The sequence below is a fragment of the Oncorhynchus kisutch genome, linkage group LG11 (genome assembly GCF_002021735.2).
Source record: "Oncorhynchus kisutch isolate 150728-3 linkage group LG11, Okis_V2, whole genome shotgun sequence".
NCBI lineage: Eukaryota > Metazoa > Chordata > Actinopteri > Salmoniformes > Salmonidae > Oncorhynchus > Oncorhynchus kisutch.
The window spans coordinates 1709394-1730106 of NC_034184.2; the positions used below are offsets into that span (position 1 = coordinate 1709394).

Below are 20713 nucleotides of genomic sequence, written 5' to 3' on the forward strand. Positions count from 1 at the left end.
TGGAGCGTGTGTGGACCATGGTGGAGTGTGTGTGGACCGTGGTGGAGCGTGTGTGGACCGTGGTGGAGTGTGTGTGGACCGTGGTGGAGCGTGTGTGGACCGTGGTGGAGTGTGTGTGGACCGTGGTGGAGTGTGTGTGGACCGTGGTGGAGCGTGTGTGTACCATGGTGGAGTGTGTGTGGACCGTGGTGGAGCGTGTGTGGACCGTGGTGGAGCGTGTGTGGACCGTGGTGGAGCGTGTGTGGACCGTGGTGGAGCGTGTGTGGACCGTGGTGGAGCGTGTGTGGACCGTGGTGGAGCGTGTGTGGGACCGTGGTGGAGCGTGTGTGGACCGTGGTGGGGTGTGTGTGGACCGTGGTGGAGCGTGTGTGGACCGTGGTGGAGCGTGTGTGGACCGTGGTGGGGTGTGTGTGGACCGTGGTGGAGCGTGTGTGGACTGTGGTGGAGCGTGTGTGGAGCGTGTGTGTACCGTGGTGGAGCTTGTGTGTACCGTGGTGGAGCGTGTGTGGACCGTGGTGGAGCTTGTGTGTACCATGGTGGAGCGTGTGTGGACCGTGGTGGAGCGTGTGTGGACCCTGGTGGAGCGTGTGTGGACCGTGGTGGAGCGTGTGTGGACCCTGGTGGAGTGTGTGTGGACCGTGGTGGAGCGTGTGTGGACCGTGGTGGAGTGTGTGTGGACCGTGGTGGAGCGTGTGTGGACCGTGGTGGAGCGTGTGTGGACCATGGTGGAGCGTGTGTGGACCGTGGTGGGGTGTGTGTGTACCGTGGTGGAGCTTGTGTGTACCGTGGTGGAGCGTGTGTGGACCGTGGTGGAGCTTGTGTGTACCATGGTGGAGCGTGTGTGGACCGTGTTGGAGCGTGTGTGGACCCTGGTGGAGCGTGTGTGGACCGTGGTGGAGCGTGTGTGGACCCTGGTGGAGCGTGTGTGGACCGTGGTGGACCGTGTGTGGACCGTGGTGGAGTGTGTGTGGACCGTGGTGGGGCGTGTGTGGACCGTGGTGGAGCGTGTGTGGACTGTGGTGGAGCGTGTGTGGAGCGTGTGTGTACCGTGGTGGAGCTTGTGTGTACCGTGGTGGAGCGTGTGTGGACCGTGATGGAGCGTGTGTGGACCGTGGTGGAGCGTGTGTGGACCCTGGTGGAGCGTGTGTGGACCGTGGTGGAGCGTGTGTGGACCCTGGTGGAGCGTGTGTGTACCGTGGTGGAGCGTGTGTGGACCGTGGTGGAGCGTGTGTGGACCCTGGTGGAGCGTGTGTGTACCGTGGTGGAGCGTGTGTGGACCGTGGTGGAGCGTGTGTGGACCGTGGTGGAGTGTGTGTGGACCGTGGTGGAGCGTGTGTGGACCGTGGTGGAGTGTGTGTGGACCGTGGTGGAGCGTGTGTGGACCGTGGTGGAGTGTGTGTGGACCGTGGTGGAGCGTGTGTGTACCGTGGTGGAGCGTGTGTGGACCGTGGTGGAGCGTGTGTGGACCGTGGTGGAGCGTGTGTGGACCGTGGTGGAGCGTGTGTGGACCGTGGTGGAGTGTGTGTGGACCGTGGTGGAGCGTGTGTGGACCGTGGTGGAGCGTGTGTGGACCGTGGTGGAGCGTGTGTGGACCGTGGTGGGGTGTGTGTGGACCGTGGTGGAGTGTGTGTGGACCGTGGTGGAGCGTGTGTGTACCGTGGTGGAGCGTGTGTGGACCGTGGTGGAGCGTGTGTGGACCGTGGTGGAGTGTGTGTGGACCGTGGTGGAGCGTGTGTGGACCGTGGTGGAGTGTGTGTGGACCGTGGTGGAGCGTGTGTGGACCGTGGTGGAGCGTGTGTGGACCGTGGTGGAGCGTGTGTGGACCGTGGTGGGGTGTGTGTGGACCGTGGTGGAGCGTGTGTGGACTGTGGTGGAGCGTGTGTGGAGCGTGTGTGTACCGTGGTGGAGCTTGTGTGTACCGTGGTGGAGCGTGTGTGGACCGTGGTGGAGCTTGTGTGTACCATGGTGGAGCGTGTGTGGACCGTGGTGGAGCGTGTGTGGACCCTGGTGGAGCGTGTGTGGACCGTGGTGGAGCGTGTGTGGACCCTGGTGGAGTGTGTGGACCGTGGTGGAGTTTGTGTGGACCGTGGTGGAGCGTGTGTGGACCGTGGTGGAGTGTGTGTGGACCGTGGTGGGGCGTGTGTGGACCGTGGTGGAGCGTGTGTGGACTGTGGTGGAGCGTGTGTGTACCGTGGTGGAGCTTGTGTGTACCGTGGTGGAGCGTGTGTGGACCGTGATGGAGCTTGTGTGTACCATGCTGGAGCGTGTGTGGACCGTGGTGGAGCGTGTGTGGACCCTGGTGGAGCGTGTGTGGACCGTGGTGGAGCGTGTGTGGACCCTGGTGGAGCGTGTGTGGACCGTGGTGGAGCTTGTGTGTACCGTGGTGGAGTGTGTGTGGACCGTGGTGGAGCTTGTGTGTACCGTGGTGGAGTGTGTGTGGACCGTGGTGGAGCGTGTTTGTACCGTGGTGGAGCGTGTGGACCGTGGTGGAGCGTGTGTGGACCGTGGTGGAGCGTGTGGACCGTGGTGGAGCGTGTGTGGACCGTGGTGGAGCTTGTGTGGACTGTGGTGGAGTGTGTGTTGACCATGATGGAGCGTGTGTGGACCGTGGTGGAGCTTATGTGTACCGTGGTGGAGCGTGTGTGGACCGTGGTGGGGCATATTTGTACCGTGGTGGAGCGTGTGTGGACCGTGGTGGAGCATGTGTGGACCGTGGTGGAGCGTGTGTGGACCGTGGTGAAGCGTGTGTGGACCGTGGTGGAGCGTGTGTGGACTGTGGCGGAGCGTGTGTGGACCGTGGTGGACCGTGGTGGAGCGTGTTTGGAGCGTGTGTGTACCGTGGTGGAGCTTGTGTGTACCGTGGTGGAGCTTGTGTGTACCGTGGTGGAGCTTGTGTGTACCGTGGTGGAGCGTGTGTGTACCGTGGTGGAGCGTGTGTGTACCGTGGTGGAGCGTGTGTGTACCGTGGTGGAGCGTGTGTGTACCGTGGTGGACCGTGGTGGAGCATTTGTGGACCGTGGTGGAGCGTGTGTGGACCGTGGTGGACCGTGTGTGGACCGTGTGTGGACCGTGGTGGAGGCTCCCTAAGTATGATTCTCAATCAGGGACAACGATTGACAGGTGCCTCTGATTGAGAACCATATCAGGCCTAACACAGAAAATACCAAATTATAGAAAAAAGAACATTGACAACCCACCCAACTCACACCCTGACCATACTACAATAAAGACATAAAAAAGGAACTAAAGTCAGAACGTGACAACCAGAGACATTCTTCAAAGGACAAAGGACTCGGTTTGGCAACACGGCCTTCAATCTACCACCAACCTACTGAAGCGCAGCTCAGAGTAAATATTTATTGCATTTTCCTTTTCCAAATGGGCGGTAATTTAGAATACATAAAATACTGTATTTTCTATAGCACAGCTTCTTTCTTTGGTCCTCAGTCTTCCCGCTCTTTCACTCAAACCCAGCCCCTTTTCTTTTGTGTAACAAGCTGTCATATCTGTTCCGCCCGCTAGGGACATTTTCCTTTATAACGTAATTTGTAATCAAGTTATGATTAATTATGTGTATGTGTAATGCTGTGTGATTAGTTAGGTATTTAGTAAATACATAATTAAACCCAATTCTGTATTGCTGATTCAACTTGTTAGCCAGGGTTCGTGAAGATAAGCAAGAATTTACAACTTTCAGATGAAACTGACGGTGACGATTAATATTGACTGCTATTGATGTAAAATATGACTAATTCTTTAACAGTTTATTGGGAGGATAACAGCTCTATAAATATTATTTTGAGGTGCCATGAATCTCTTAGCTCAATCAGGTAATATTAATTACGGATATTTTTTTTTATAGAATAGCATGTCATATAACTTAATCCGGCATAGCCAAAGACACGACAACTGTATGTTTGTTTATTCCATGTGTAACTCTGTGTTGTTGTATGTGTCGAACTGCTTTGCTTTATCTTGGCCAGGTCACAGTTGCAAATGAGAACTTGTTCTCAACTAGCCTACCTGGTTAAATAAAGGTGAAATAAATAAAAAATAAAAAAATAGAAATCTCCAGGCTAACTGGTGCTTGCTTCGGGACAGAGACGTTTGCCAGGAGTAGCCACTCGGATAGAGCTAGCTAGCTGCGATGATCCAGTGTAAAGGTGCAGAGCTTGCAGTAGGAATCCAGAGATGTGGTAGAGAAGAAGCAGTCCCATATTTGCTGGGTTGACATTGCGCTGTGCAGACTGGCAGGACTTGACTTGGCTGAGGTTGGCTGATGCCCGAGTTAACGGTGATGACCGCTAGTAACTAGTTAGCTAGCTTGCTTCTGATGGGGGTTCCGGTTCTAAAGTATAAAAAATAGCATATCTGTGCCGGACTGTGTGAGACAGGTTGCAGGAGAGTTTGTTCAATCCGTAGATGTAAATTGAGATTAAAAATATATATACAAAATATATACGAAGAAAACAGTATACCTGTATATACTGAACTGGACAAAACAGACATCCGACTGCTACGCCATCTTGGTAACAGTAGACATTCAGATTCTAGTAGGGTGAGCAGACTGTTCTAGTGCCCACGCCAACACTTTGATGCTTGCATGCTTGTCTCACCCCACGGCCCCCTGGAAAGAAATGTGTGTTTTTTTTGCCCATTTTAACTGCACACTTGTTGTTTGCGTACATGTTATAATCATGTATGTTTTTTCCCCAAACACCGCTTTCCATCAATTTGTTAAGCAGACCCTCATGCCAAATTGAGTCTCTCTCTCTCCTTCTCTAATTTTCTCTATCTCTCCCCCCCAACTCTACTCTCTTCAACCCCTCCAACTGTCTTCTCCTCTACCCCTCCACCTCCAACTCTCCTCTTCACTACCCCTCCAACTCTCCACTTTCTCATCTACCCCTCCACCCCCAACTCTCCTCCTCACTACCCCTCCAACTCTCCATTCTCTCATCTACCCTTTCACCTCCAACTCTCCTCTCCTCTACCCCTCCAACTCTCCTCTCATCTACCACTGCAACTCTCCTCTCCTCTACCCCTCCACCTCCTACTCTCTCCCTCCTCGCCTCTACCCCTCCACCTCCTACTCTCTACCCCTCCACCTCCTACTCTCTCCCTCCTCTCCTCTACCCCTCCACCTCCTACTCTCCCCCTCCTCTCCTCTACCCCTCCACCTCCTACTCTCTCCCTCCTCTCCTCTACCCCTCCACCTCCTACTCTCCCCCTCCTCTCCTCTACCCCTCCACCTCCTACTCTCTCCCTCCTCTCCTCTACCCCTCCACCTCCTACTCTCCCCCTCCTCTCCTCTACCCCTCCACCTCCTACTCTCTCCCTCCTCTCCTCTACCCCTCTAACACCTACTCTCTCCCTCCTCTCCTCTATCTGACTAGAGCTTTTCTATGGGCCTTTCTCTCTTTTTTCCTCGGTCCTTCTTTCCTATACCTGGCTCTTTCCTCAGTGCAATAATAGCATCTCCTTGGTCTTAGAGACACAAAGAAAATAGATAAAAATAAGGGTTTGTTTTTCTCTTTGTCTGACAGTCTTCTGACGCAAGTGAAAAGGTGTGATGGTTTTTGAGCATAGTATAGTACAAGCACAGGTGTCAAGCACTGTGCTTAAAAACGTAATGTTCTACCACATCCTGTGTGACCTCATACACCAAGACATCAGCTGTGCTCTGTTGTTCCATTGTCATGGTCACACAGGGCTATAGTGGGACTACTTTGATCTCCCGAGTGGCGCAGCGGTCTAAGGCACTGCCTCTCAGTGCTAGAGGTGTCACTACAGACACCCTGGTTTGAATCCAGGCTGTATCACAACCGGCCTCGATTGGGAGTCCCATTGGCCCAGCGTAGTCTGGGTTATTTGGTGTAGGCTGTTAGTGTAAATAAGAATTTGTTCTTAACTGAAAAAATTAACGGGAAATGTTTGGTTGACAGGGCTCTTTCTCTCTATATTTCCTTCCTCTGCTTTCAATGGAAGAGTTCATATGCCCCTTCTCTCTCCCCAGTATCTTGAGAGGTTTACTGGAGCAGGAATAGGTACTCATCTAAGAATTACTGACATAGTGTAATACTGCTTATCCCCTCACAGGGAGATATGATGTGTCCCAAATGGCACCATGTTCCCATTATTGTGCACTACTTTTGACCAGGGACCATAGGCCATAGGGTGCCATTTGGGACACAGCCAGAGGCATTCTATGAACACATCTCATCCCTAAAGCCAACACCTCATTTGGCCGCCTTTCGCTCCAGTTCTCTGCTGCCTGTGACTGGAACGAATTGCAAAAATCGCTGAAGTTGGAGACTTTTATCTCCCTCACCAACTTCAAACATCTGCTATCTGAGCAGCTAACCGATCGCTGCAGCTGTACATAGTCTAACGGTAAATAGCCCACCCAATTTTACCTACCTCATCCCCATACTGTTTTTATTTATTTACTTTTCTGCTCTTTTGCACACCAATATCTCTACCTGTACATGACCATCTGATCATTTATCACTCCCGTGTTAATCTGCAAAATTGTAATTATTAATTAATTAATTTTAATTATTCTCCTACCTCCTCATGCCTTTTGCACATAATGTATATAGACTCTCTTTTTTTCGACTGTGTTATTGACTTGTTAATTGTTTACTCCATGTGTAACTCTGTGTTGTCTGTTCACACTGCTATGCTTTATCTTGGCCAGGTCGCAGTTGCAAATGAGAACTTGTTCTCAACTAGCCTACCTGGTTAAATAAAGGTGAAAAAAATAAATATATATATATATATATATTTTCAAATCTACACAAACAATGTCATCGCAGTACTTCTATGTTGCCACATGGTGGCACCATGTAACAAGTAACATATCTAAAACCTGACCTAGGTGTGGTCACTACACACCTCACCTGAATCGGTTTGTGTCATTCTGTTTAGAACACCCAATCAGACCTCAACAATGTGTGATGTATAGCAGGTATCACACTTGTTAGACATGATTTGTCACCAATTGTTGTTGTTGCCATGGAAAAGTTTACCTGTGAGTTGGGATTTAGGGAGTCAGTCTCGTGTCCTTGTGAAGCATGCGGGCCTGATAGATTGCCTTATTAGCTGGAATTATGCAGATTGCAGCCCTGCTAATTATTATTAAACACAAACACACATACACACACACAAACACACAACACACACACATATGCACAAACACATGCATGCGCACACACACACTTAATTAATTAATACTGATCATAATTAGGATAAACAAATTCAACAAGAGCGGTACTCAGTTTCACGGGTTGCAAATGAGGAAGGATGGAGCTCCGGGGGAGGTTGTGTATAGCTGATTCAGTAACACCAGGTGGCTACCCTGATTAACTCTTTAGTCATATCCCAGTTAACCTATTTACTTATTGTCTTGCCTACACCTAGCAAACAGTTTTTTTTATTATTTGAGAAAAAAATATTCCATTATATTTGGAACGGAAAGCCAGACAAAATTACACAGGCCTATTTGTATAATGAATTCAGAGGGCAGAAATTATTAATAAACATTAAAGTATTAGACCTCTCACTAAAGGTTTCAGTCATACAAAAGTTATATATAAAACCAAACTGTTTCTCAAGCAAATTCTCTTTATTCAGATTACAACCTCTCACTTTTGGTTATTTGAAAAGGAAATCATCTCCCAAACATTGCTATTTTTAAAACAAGCCATAGAAAGTTGGTTGCAATTTCAATGTAATCCTCCAGAAGAGATCGAACAAATAATAAAACAAATTGTGGTTCAACTCAATATACTTATTGATAAAAAAGACATACATTTTTTATCAAAATAAAATAAAAAGTATAATCTTCATAAATGATATCATAAAGAGGACTGGTGGAGTTGATACACATGCAGCTAATGAAAACATATGGAAATGTCTGCTCTAACCGAAATTACAACCAACTAATAGCAGCATTACCACAAACATGGAAGAGGAAAGTGGATGGGGAAGTAAGGAACTCGTCTGTCGGCAAAAGACCATAATTGGTGAAAGAAAATTGTAATAAATAAAAAAGTAAACCTGCTTAATTTAAGCACCAAAAACTGTACAGCCGTGACATATAAATGGCAAAATAGTTGGGAAGAGGTTTATGAACTGATATGCAAAACGACGCCGGATTCAAAGCTCAGTTTAAATTATTATACAAAATTCTTGCAACCAATAGAAATAAGCAATTAAGGCCCGAGGAGTTGTGGTATATGGCCAATATACCACGGCTAAGCTGTTCTTAGGCATGGACACACAACTGGACACAGCCCTTAGCCGTGGTATAATTGCCTTATATAACAAACACCACAGGAGCCTTATTGCTATTATAAACTGGTTACCAACATAAATAGAGCAGTAAAACTAAATGTTTTGTCATACCTGTGGTATGCTCTCTGATATACCACGGCTGTCAGCCAATCAGCATTCAGGGCTCGAACCACCCAGTTTATAATGTTATTTATATGGGGGATACAACCTTCAGCTCTGCAGATTTTGCTGCAAAGAGAAAGAATCATTAGATCATTTGTTTTGGTACTGTCCATATGTAGCTTGTTTTTGGTCACAGGTCCAGGAATGGCTGAAGAATTGCAATATTTACCTGGAGTTAACCCTGCAGACAGCACTGCTAGGTGACTTGAAAAGTCATAGTCAATCCATCAATGATATTATAATACTTTTAGCAAAAATATATACTTTCTGTTTACAATCTGTAGAAACAATGAGAATAGACACGTTCAAAACATTTGTGAAGCTTCACAGCACAGTTGGAAAATATATGGCAAATAGGAGTCTAAAATGGATGGGGTTAACAGATAAATGGGAGGGGTTGAATGGAGCTGAAGGGTGGGACTAATAACAACAAATGATAACAACATAACTAATATAAAACATACTGAGTCCGTAAAACATATATCGGTTAAAAACTTTTGTGAAAGAGCAGTTTGAAAGATATGACAAATAGAAGTCAAACCAGATGGACATCAGAATTGTTGTGTTTGTTTTAAATCCTATATCCCCTATCCTCTATTCCCGATCCTCTATTCCCGATCCCCTATCCCCTATCGCCCTACTCTCTCTGCTGTAGTCTCTCCTCTATCCCATATCCTCTCTCCTCTCTTGTCTCTTCTCTCCTCTATCCCATATCCTCTCTCCTCTCCTGACTCTTCTCTCCTCTATACTCTCCTCTGTCTCATATTCTCTCTCATCTACCCTCTATACTCTCTCTGCTATAGTCTCTCCTCTAGCCTGTCTCCTCTCCTTTGTCCTCTATCTTCCTCTCTCCTATTTCCTCTTCTCTACTCTCTGCTATCTCTCCTCTTCTCTACTCTCTGCTATCTCTCCTCTCCTCTCTCCTCTTCTCTACTCTCTGCTATCTCTCCTCTCTCCTCTTCTCTACTCTCTGCTATCTCTCCTCTCCTCTCTCCTCTCTCCTCTTCTCTACTCTCTGCTATCTCTCCTCTCCTCTCTCCTCTTCTCTACTCTCTGCTATCTCTCCTCTCCTCTCTCCTCTTCTCTGCTATCTCTCCTCTCCTCTCCTCTCCTCTCTCCTCTTCTCTACTCTCTGCTATCTCTCCTCTCATCTCTCCTCTCCTCTCTTCTCTACTCTCTGCTATCTCTCCTCTCCTCTCCTCTCTCCTCTTCTCTACTCTCTGCTATCTCTCCTCTCATCTCTCCTCTCTCCTCTTCTCTACTCTCTGCTATCTCTCCTCTCATCTCTCCTCTCCTCTCTCCTCTTCTCTACTCTCTGCTCTCTCTCCTCTCCTCTCTACTCTCTCCTCTAGTCTATCATCTCACTGCTTCCCAGCTCAGCCTCGCAGCAGCACCGCTGTTAGGCTTTTCTTTCCCTTCGGCTGTGAAAGAATACCACAGTGGTCCAAAGAGGATCTCATCCAAATGAACAGCCACCGTGAAAACAGGACCGAGCATCACAAAGCATTAGTATAGGATCCCAAAGACTGAATGTGGAACATTGAGCTAAGCCTTTAGCCTGTTTAGTTCTTTAATTCTGGACCAACTGAGCACAGAGCTGAGCCTTTAGCCTGTTTAGTTCTTTAATTCTGGACCAACTGAGCAAAGAGCTGAGCCTTTAGCCTGTTTAGTTCTTTAATTCTGGACCAACTGAGCACAGAGCTGAGCCTTTAGCCTGTTTAGTTCTTTAATTCTGGACCAACTGAGCACAGAGCTGAGCCTTTAGCCTGTTTAGTTCTTTAATTCTGGACCAACTGAGCACAGAGCTGATCCTTTAGCCTGTTTAGTTATTTAATGCTGGACCAACTGAGCACAGAGCTGAGCCTTTAACCTGTTTAGTTATTTAATGCTGGATCAACTGAGCACAGAGCTGAGCCTTTAACCTGTTTAGTTATTTAATGCTGGATCAACTGAGCACAGAGCTGAGCCTTTAACCTGTTTAGTTATTTAGTCCTGGACATACTGAGCACTGAGAAGTGCTGAGCACTGAGCAAGACATACTAAGCATAGACACTGCATCATTGAACATCACAGAGCAGCACTGTGTACAGGGCCATGGCTCTGTTGTGGGATGGCTATCATCAGTCAGAGCTTTATGTCTACATGTTCTTTGTACCTCCTTAACCCTCATCCACTCCATTCCACTCTCAGTATTACTCTCCTATCTGTGCTGTGCTGCACAGTGCTGTTATAGCTATCATAATTTCTCTCTGATGTGTTAGCTCATTGTTAGCTCTGTCTTAGCTATGTATTAGCTATCTGGCGAGGTAATTTGTGGTTCTTTGTTAGCACTGTGTTAGCTCTGGTGAGGAAATTAATGGCTCTGTGTTAGCTCTGTGTTAACTCTCTGGTGAGGGAATGAATGGTTCTCTGTTAGCTCTGCATTAGCTCTGGTGAGGGAATGAATGGATATGTGTTAGCTCTGTGTTGTCTCACTGTTGGGGGAATGAATAGATCTGTCTTTAAACTAAAGGTGGAAAAAAGGCTGCCTAAGTATGACCCCCCCCCCCAAAGGTGCGCAAAACCTGACTCCATGGGGGAGGGTCTGGGTGGGCATCTAGCCTCGGTTGCGGCTCCGGTTTGGAACGTAGACCCAGCTCCGCTCGCTGATCCCTCCGCTTCCGTGGAACCGGACCATGGATCGTCGCCGGAGGCTCTGGACCGTGGATTGTCGTCGGATGCTCCGGACCGTAGATCGTCGCCGGGGATTCCGGACCGTAGATCGTCGCCGGAGGCTCCGGACTGGGAAGCCTCGCAGGAGGCTCTGGTCTGGGAACCCCCCTCTACGGTGCAGATTTTCGCTGAAGGCTCTGGACTACAGACCGTCGCTGGAGGCTCTAGACTGCAGACCGTCGCTGGAGGCACTGAACTGCAAACCGTCGCTGGAGACTCTGGACCGCAGACTGTCGCTGGAGACTCTGGACCGCAGACCTTCGCTGGAGGATCTGGACTGCCGACCATTGCTGGAGGCTCTGGACTGCCGACCATCGCTGGAGGCTCTGGACTGCCAACGGACTGCCAACCATCGCTGGAGACTCTGGACTGCCGAACATCGCTGGAAACTCTGGACTGCCAACGGACTGCCAACCATCGCTGGAGGCTCTGGACTGCCAACCTTCGTTGGAGGCTCTGGACTGCCGAACACCGTTGGAGGCTCTGGACTGCCGACCGTTGGAGGCTCTGGACTGCAGACCGTCGCTGGAGACTCTGGACTGCAGACTCTTGCTGGAGGCTTCGTGCCATGGATCATCACTGGAGGCTTCGGGCCATGGATCATCACTGGAGGCTCCGGGCCATGGATCACTACTGGAGGCTTCGAGCGTGGAGCAGGCACAGGACGTACCAGGCTGGAGACACACACTGGAGGCCAGGTGCATGGAGCTGGCACAGGAGATACTGGACCGTGGAGGCACACTGGAGGTCTGGAGCGTAGAGCTGGCACAACGCATCCTGGCTGGATGCTCACTTTAGCCCGGCAAGTGCGGGGCGCTGGCACAGGATGCATTGGGCTGTGAAGGCGCACTGGCGACACAGTGTGTAGAGCCGGCGCAGGATATCCTGGACCGAGGAGGCGTACTGGAGACCAGGAGCGCTGAGCCGGCACAACCCATCCTGGCTGTATGCTCATTTTCGCACGGCAAGTGCGAGAAGCTGGCACAGAACGCACCGGGCTGTGAATGCGCACTGGAGACACAGTGCATATCCCCGCATAACATGGTGCCTGAACGGTTACACGCTCCTTAAAGGGAGTGCAGGGATTTGGCTCTGGTCTGAACCCTGGCTCCGCCAACCACCCTGTGTGCCCCCCAAAAAATATTTTTGGGGCTGCCTCTCGTGCTTCCTTCGTGGTCGCGAACCCCGGTGTCATCGCTGTTCCTCCCTCACTGCCTCCGTCTGCTCCCATGGAAGTTGATCCCTTCTGGCCAGGATCTCCTCCCACGTCCAGGATCCCTTACCATCCAAGATATCCTCCCATGTCCAGAATGTCTGCTCCTCCTGGCCACGCTGCTTAGTCTGTTTGTGGTGGGATCTTCTGTCTCATTCGTTTAAAGGTGGATTGGACCAAGGTGCAGCGTGGTAGGCGTACATCTTTCTTTTATTGATGACACCAAAAAACAACAAATACAAAACGAAAGCACAGTTCTGTAGGGCTGGAAAGCAACAGTACAAAAACAAGATCCCACAAACTAAAGGTGGAAAAAATGCTGCCTAAGTATGATCCTTAATCAGAGACAACAATAGACAGCTGCCTCTGATTGGGAACCATACCCGGCCAACAAAGAAATAGAAAAACTAGAATGCCCACCCAAATCACACCCCGACCTAACCAAATAGAGAAATAAAATGTTTCTTTAAGGTCAGGGTGTGACAGGTGATGGAATGAATGACTCTGTGTTAGCGCTCTGGTGATGGAATTAATGGTTATTTGTTAGCTCTGTATTAGCTATGTGTTAGCTCTCTGGTGAGGGAATGAATGGTTCTGTGTTAGCTCTGTATTAGCTCTGTGTTAGCTCTGTGTTAGCTCTCTGGTGAGGGAATTAATGGTTCTGTGTTAGCTCTGTGTTAGCTCTCTGGTGACGGAATGAATGGATATGTGTTAGTGGTTAATGGTTCTTTGTTAGCTATCTTGTGATGGAATGAATGGTTCTCTGTTAGCTCTGTATTAGCTCCGTGTTAGCTCTCTGGTTAGGGAATGAATGGCTCTGTGTTGGCTCTTTGTTAGGTCTCTGGTAAGGGAATGAATGACTCTGTGGTAGCTCTGTGTTAACTCTCTGGTGAGGGAATGATGGCTCTGTGTTAGCTCTTTGTTAGCTCTCTGGTGATGGAATGAATGGTTCTGTGTTAGCTCTGTGTTAGCTCTGTGTTAGCTCTCTGGTGAGGGAATTAATGACTCCGTGGTAGCTCTGTGTTAACTCTCTGGTGAGGGATTGAATGGATCTGTGTTAGCTCTGTGTTAGCTCTCTGGTGAGGGAGTGAATGGATCTGTTTTAGACTAAAACAGATCCATTCACTCCCTCACCAGAGAGCTAACACAGAGCTAACAGATAACAATTCACCTCCTCACCAGAGAGTTATCTGTTAGCTCTGTGTTAGCTCTCTGGTGTGGGATTGAATTACCCTGTGTTAACTGTCTGAGTGAATGGGGTTTTATCAGCCAGGCAAGCAAGGCTGACTTCAGCACCCTCCCTGTGGACAGCTCTCCACCTTTTGCCAAGCTATGTGTGTGATCCACATCCTTCCTTCAGTGGCATACCCCATTTCCCTAATGTTTGGCTGGGGCTGCAGATGGTCTGGAAATTGTAGTGCGATCTCAGAGTAAAGGAGAAAAGAGAGCAGATTCGTTTTTTATTTTGTTCCCTTTGAAGCTGCAGCGTGGATAAGTGTGGATGGGGTCGTTAAAGAGCTCCGTGATTGGCTGCTGAGAAGCCATCTGGCCGGCCAGCCAAAACAGCTAGAACTCCCCTGGATGGGAACCGTTGGACTGTCGGACCGTACTGCTAGGATCTTATTGTCTTTCTCTACATGACCGCTCTGATACTCTTCACCAGAGGAGAGAGGGAAATAACTTGAACAAAATCAAGCCTGAATAGATGTATCTTTCCCTGCTTTGTGTTGCTCTGGCTTCCATTCACTGCCCATCATTTTGTTGGTCCGCGTAGCAGTTGATAGAAAGAAAGAGATAATGAGAGCTGGAGCCCCACATCCCCTGCTTATTTTTCACCCAAGTAGGCTTTTCTTCTGTAATGCACTCTGGCTCCACTGATTCGCTGTGTGGAGCCTGGTAATTTGCATAGACTCTCCCCCTCCTGCTACACGGTAGACTGTCGGAGCTCCCCCCCCTTCCTCCCTCTCTTCCTCCCTATCTCTCTCTCTCTCCCTCTCCTTCTCTTGTGCACGTCTTGCTGAAACTGTGCTCGCTCGCAGTTTCTCAGCCTGAGTGTGTGAGTGGCTCTGTAATGCAGACCAGCCGCTCTCTCTCAGGTGCTGCCGCGTTATTGCCTCTCCACTGAGTCTTGCAGAGAGTGTAGAGGGAACCTCTAGGAGCGTGTCTTGATACCCGTCGCAGGTGCAACCATTATAGTACCATCCTCTCGACGTTGCAGCTGCTGCCCACCACCACAGGCAAATGAGAAAGCGTTACTTCGGATTCACTCGAAATCTTTTGGACATCCTCTGAAAACATACAGGAGGGACATACAGGAGTGTAAACTTGGAAGGAGGGAATGATATATTTGCTTTGATGAAGAAGAAGATTTTTGAAACTCTATATATGTGGTGTTTTTTACCTCAGATTCCGAGGCTGAAAAATCGATGTGGATTTTCTGGAGTATTCTCATTTTTGGAGGGGAGAAAAGTATGCATTTGATTCTGTGAGCTCTTCTACGCAGAAGAAAGAGTGAGCAAAAAGGAGAGGGAGTGCGAGTGAGAAAGTGTGTTAGGGGAATTGGAGCAGTGTGGGATTTCTTAGACCCGGTTTGAGGAGTGTGTCCTAATTTCATGAGTGCATATTTCTTCCTTCTCTCTCATTCTTTCCACCATGATTGATCATACTTCTACCACAGTCCCCTTGGTATCCTTGCAGATTTCCTAAACTACCGTAAAAATAGCAAGAAAGTTCTCTATTCTCTTCTCCAGCTCATTGACTCTTTTCTGCAGTGGATTTTCTGTGGATTTATTGGTCAGTCTGCAGTGTGTGTCCTGGGGCTTGTGAGTGGCGAGAGAGAGTTGGGCTGGCAGGGCACTAAGGGGACTATGGGCCGTCGGGCTCATCACTAAGGTCTCAAATCTTGATACTCAACTTTCCTTGCTGGCCTCTCAGGGAATCATGTTGGGAGGCTGGAGGACACAGCAATCCCCCACCCCCCAACCCTCGAGGCCCAGGCAGGAGCCCCTCTGCTGGGACTTGACCTCGTCTGTCTTCCTTGTCCGCTTGGTTCTCTGGATGACTGCTCTAGCCCTGGGGTGTGTGGCCGGATCGGGTCCTGACTCGGGGCCACCAGGGGGGGCCACAGGAGCAGTGGAGGGCCTCCACCACATTCACCTCAACCATGGGGGCAAGCGTCACCATTCCGTGCCTATTGCCCTCCATAGATGGCCTGCCGCCTTGCTACGAGCAGGCCACAGTAAGTAGCCTTGTACTCTGACCATAAACACAGCACTCTGCTCTGTATGCCAATTAGCAGAGGCTTTTATCCAAAGCCATTTAAAATAGTGTGTCCATATATTTTCCTATGGGTGGCCCCAGCGAGAATCGAACCCATGATCCTGACAGTGCAAGCTCTACTAACTTAGGCATACAAAACCACAATGAATGACACATGCCGTCAACATCTCTCTAAGCTCTTTGGGGGGAGTTTAATTTGGGTCCCTGAAGGCTCTTTCTACTTCTTACAGCCCAATTACTGGGATGAACTAGTTGTCTATTGAATATGTATTATATTTTTGGTCAATATATGTATATATGTATAATATATATTTTTGGTTTTATTTGGTGCTCAGCTTTTTGTATTTCACGTGCCACTACAGCTGATTGGATATGGTTTTATTGTGGTACCTTGCAGCTCTTTTCATCATAATCAAGTCCAGGTTCTGGCGTGAGCTACTTGTCTATTGGAAACATAATTGATTTCATTTGCAGCAATACAATAATTATTGTTTCCTTGAATCGTTTACTGTAGCCTACTTCATCTGTCCCTCTATTCCATTTTTATTTGTCTCTTTCTCTCCATCTCTCTCTGACGTAGTTAAACTCCATCCCTCCATCCCTCTTGTCTGCCTCGGCATAGTTCCCTCCATTCCTCCCTCCCTCCATAGCGTCTCAGATTAGCCCTATCCCTCTCTCCAGATGTCTGTGGTGCAGCAGCCACAGCCAGATTAGACAGGATTACAGTGTATGTGGCGTGGCATGGCGTGGTCGAAACATTCACTGCTGGCCCCCTTTGGCCGATAGAGTGTGTAGATATTGCACTCAAGTAGACATGATGAACTAAACTAAATGGTTCAACATAATGCCACAAAGGGTTTTATTGTTCTTTTCACCATAGAGGTTTCTCCTTTTTGGTTCTATAAAGCACCATGCTCATAAGGTTCTAAATAGAACCTGCATGGCCCTACAAAGAACCCTTTCCTAAGGTTCTATTAAGAACCATTAAAAAGGTTCTATAAACTGTAGGACCAAAAAGGGTTCTGCTACGGTTACAACCCTTTTTGGTGCCTTCAGAAGTATTCATACCCCTTGACTTATTTCACATTTTTTTGTGGTACAGTCTACATTCAAAATGTGTTAAATATAATTTTTTTCTCACCCATCTACACACAATACCCCCCTGTTGTTCCTTGTAGAGAATATGTTAATCGATGTGTGTGTATGGGCTAATAACAGAAAGACCTAAAAAAAAATCAAATATTATTTTTGTATTTTTTGGAGATACTTGAAATGGTCTTAAAAATCTAAATCAAATAGCAAAATGATCCTTGGTGTGACCTAAGGAGTGGATCCTTTTTTTCAATTTTCGCCTAAAATGACACAAATCGAACTGCTCAGGACCTGAGGCAAGGATATGCATATTCTTGATACTGTTTGAAAGGAAACACTTGGACATTTGTGAAAATGTGAAATGAATGAAGGAGAATATAACGCATTAGATCTGGTAAAATGTATATTTTTTTGTCCCATCATCTTTAAAATGGAAGAGAAAGGCGATAATATAGCTATTCCAGGTTAGGCGCGATTTAGATTTGGCCACTAGATGGCAGCAGTGTACGTGCAACGTTTTAGACTGATTAAATGAACCATTGTATTTCTGTTCAAAATGTTGTATCAAGACTGCCATATTGTGCCTAATTGGTTCATTCATACATTTTGAAGTGCATAACTGTGCACTCTCCTCAAACAATAGCATGGTATTATTTCACTGTAATAGCTACTGTTTTCTTTTATTTTTATTTAACCTTTATTTATCCAGGTAGGCTAGTTGAAAACAAGTTCTCATTTACAACTGCAACCAAGATAAAGCAAAGCAGTGCGACACAAAAAACAGTTACACATGGAATAAGCACACATACAGTTAATAACACAATAGAAAAATGTCTATATACAGTGTGTGCAAATGAGGTAAGATAAGGGAGGTAAGGCAAAATATTTACAATTTAGCAAATTAACACTAGTGATAGATGTGCAGAATATGAATGTGCAAGTAGAGATACTGGGATGCAAAGGAGCAAAAACTAATAATAACTGTATGGGGATGAGGGAGTTGGATGGGCTATTTACAGATGGGCTATGTACAGATGCAATGATCTGTCAGCTGCTCTTGTAGCTGGTGCTTAAAGTTAGTGAGGGAGAAATGAGTCTCCAGCTTCAGTGATTTTTGCAATTTGTTCCAGTCATTGGCAGCAGAGAACTGTAAAGAAAGGTGGCCAAACAAGGAATTGGCTTTGGGGGTGACCAGTGAAATGTACCTGCTGGAGCGCATGCTACGGGTGGGTGCTGTATAGCGACCAGTGAGCTGGGATAATGTGGGGCTTTACCTAGCAAAGACTTATAGATGACCTGGAGCCAGTGGGTTTGGCGACGAATATGAAGCGAGGGCCAGCCAACGAGAACATACAGGTCGCAGTGGAGGGTAGTATATCGGGCTTTGGTGACAAAACGGATGGCACTGTGATAGACTGCATCCAGATTGCTGAGTAGAGTGTTGGAGGCTGTTTTGTAAATGATATCGCCGAAGTCGAGGATCAAATCAAATCAAAACATTTATTTTTATTTATACAGCCCTTCGTACATCAGATGATATCTCAAAGTGCTGTACAGAAACCCAGCCTAAAACCCAAACAGCAAGCAATGCAGGTGTAGAAGCACGATAAGGCTCAGTAGGATAGTCAGTTTTACGAGGGTATGTTTGGCAGCATCAGTGAAGGATGCTTTGTTGCAAAATAGGAAGCCGATTCTAGATTTAATTTGGGATTGAAGATTCTCAATGTGAGTCTGGAAGGAGAGTGTGCAGTCTAACCAGACACCTAGGTATTTGTAGATGTCCACATAAGTCAGAACCGTCGAGAGCAGTGATGCGGGACAGGCGGGCAGGTGTGGGCAGCAGTCGGTTGAAGAGCATGCATTTAGTGTTACTTGCATTTAAGAGCAGTTGGAGGCCACGGACAGATTGTCCAAAGAATGACCAGAAGAATACAGAATGGTATCGTCTGCATAGAGGTGGATCAGAGAATCACCAGCAGCAAGAGCGACATCAATGATGTATACAGAGAAAAGAGTCGGCCCGAGAATTGAACCCTGTGGCACCACCATAGAGACTGCTACAGAGGTCCGGACAACAGGCCCTCCGATTTGACACACTGAATTCTGTCTGATAAGTAGTTGGTGAACCAGGCAAGGCAGTCATTTGAGAATCCAAGGCTATTGAGTCTGCTGATAAGAATGTGGCTCTTACCTATGGAGGTTATGATATCGTTTAGGACCTTGGGCGTACTCGGTCCTCCTTTTCCTGTAGTCCACAATCATCTCCTTAGTCTTGGTTACGTTGAGGGATAGGTTGTTATTCTGGCACCACTCTGCCAGGTCTCCTCCCTATAGGCTGTCTCGTCGTTGTCGGGGATCAGGCCTACTGTTGTGTCGTGTGCAAACTTAATGATGGTGTTGGAGTCGTGCCTGGCAAAGCAGTTGTGGGTGAACAGGGAGTACAGAAGGGGACTGAGCACGCACCCCTGGTGGGCTCCAGTGTTGAGGATAAGCGTGGCAGATGTGTTGCTACCTACCCTCACCACCTGGGGGCGGCCCGCCAGGAAGTCCAGGATCCAGTTGCAGAGGGAGGTGTTTAGTCCCAGGATCCCTAGCTTAGCGATGAGAGATTGTAATATTGTCCGTTAGTAAATTCAGAGTGTTTAGAGGGAACACTGGACGCTCTGGCCAAGGAGTAGGGTTGATCTGATCTTTGATTTTAGATTGGAGATGTTTGATATGAGTCTGGAAGGAGAGTTTACAGTCTTGCCAGTCACCTAGGTACTTATAGATGTCCACATATTCTAGGTCGGAACCATCTAGAGTGGTGATGCTAGTCGGGTGTGCAGGTGCAGGCAGTGAACGGTTGAAAAGCATGCATTTGGTTTTACTAGCGTTTTAGAGCAGTTGGAGGCCACGGAAGGAGAGTTGTATGCCGTTGAAGCTCGTTTGGAGGTTAGATAGCACAGTGTCCAAGGAAGGGCCAGAAGTATTCTGAATGGTGTCGTCTGCGTAGAGGTGGATCAGGGAATCGCCCGCAGCAAGAGCAACATCATTGATGTATACAGAGAAAAGAGTCGGCCCGAGAATTGAACCCTGTGGCACCCTCATAGAGACTGCTAGAGGTCCGGACAACAGGCCCTCCGATTTGACACACTGAATTCTGTCTGATAAGTTGTTGGTGAACCAGGCAAGGCAGTCATTTGAGATTACAAGGCTATTGAGTCTGCCGATAAGAATATGGTGATTGACAGAGTCGAAAGCCTTGGCAAGGTCTATGAATACAGCTGCACAGTATTGGCTCTTACCTATGGAGGTTATGATATCGTTTAGGACCTTGAGCGTGGCTGAGGTGCACCCATGACAAGCTCGGAAACCAGTTTGCATAGCAGAGAAGGTACGGTGGGATTCGAAATGGTCGGTGATCTGTTTGTTGACTTGGCTTTCGAAGACCTTATATAGGCAGGGCAGGATGGATATAGGTCTGTAACAGTTTGGGTCCAGGGTGTCTCCCCCTTTGAAGAGGGGTGATGACTGCGGCAGCTTTCCAATCCTTGGGATCTCAGACGATATGAAAGAGAGGTTGAACAGGCTGGTAATAGGGGTTGCGACAATGGCGGCGGATAGTTTCAGAAATAGAGGGTGACCGTGTTACCTAGCCTCAGTGCAGTGGGCAGCTGGGAGGAGGTGCTCTTGTTCTCCATGGACTTTACAGTGTCCCAGAACTTTTTGGAGTTAGAGCTACAGGATGCAAATTTCTGCTTGAAGAAGCTGGCCTTTACTTTCCTGACTGACTGCGTGTATTGGTTCCTGACTTCCCTGAACAGTTGCATATCGCGGGGACTATTCAAGGCTATTGCAGTCCGCCACAGGATGTTTTTGTGCTGTTCGAGGGCAGTCAGGTCTGGAGTGAACCAAGGGCTATATCTGTTCTTAGTTCTGCATTTTTTTTGAACGGAGCATGCTTATCTAACATGG

The 20713-nt window shown here is 48.0% G+C and overlaps 1 protein-coding gene across 12 annotated transcripts in view; it reads left to right on the forward strand.

The window, feature by feature from the left end:
* Positions 1-20713, forward strand: part of LOC109888042 (neurexin-1a) — a 790431-nt gene that overhangs the window by 407449 nt on the left and 362269 nt on the right. For 2 of the 12 annotated variants that reach the window (XM_031835184.1, XM_031835185.1), the window contains exon 1: positions 14242-15623. The exons of 8 other annotated variants lie outside the window; for them this stretch is intronic. In XM_031835184.1, coding sequence (XP_031691044.1) covers positions 15326-15623 — 298 coding nt within the window. In that variant the 5' untranslated portion in view covers positions 14242-15325. Of the gene's footprint in view, positions 1-14241; positions 15624-20713 lie in introns of those variants that run through there. 2 more of the 12 variants (XM_031835182.1, XM_031835183.1) reach the window with 1 other exon arrangement.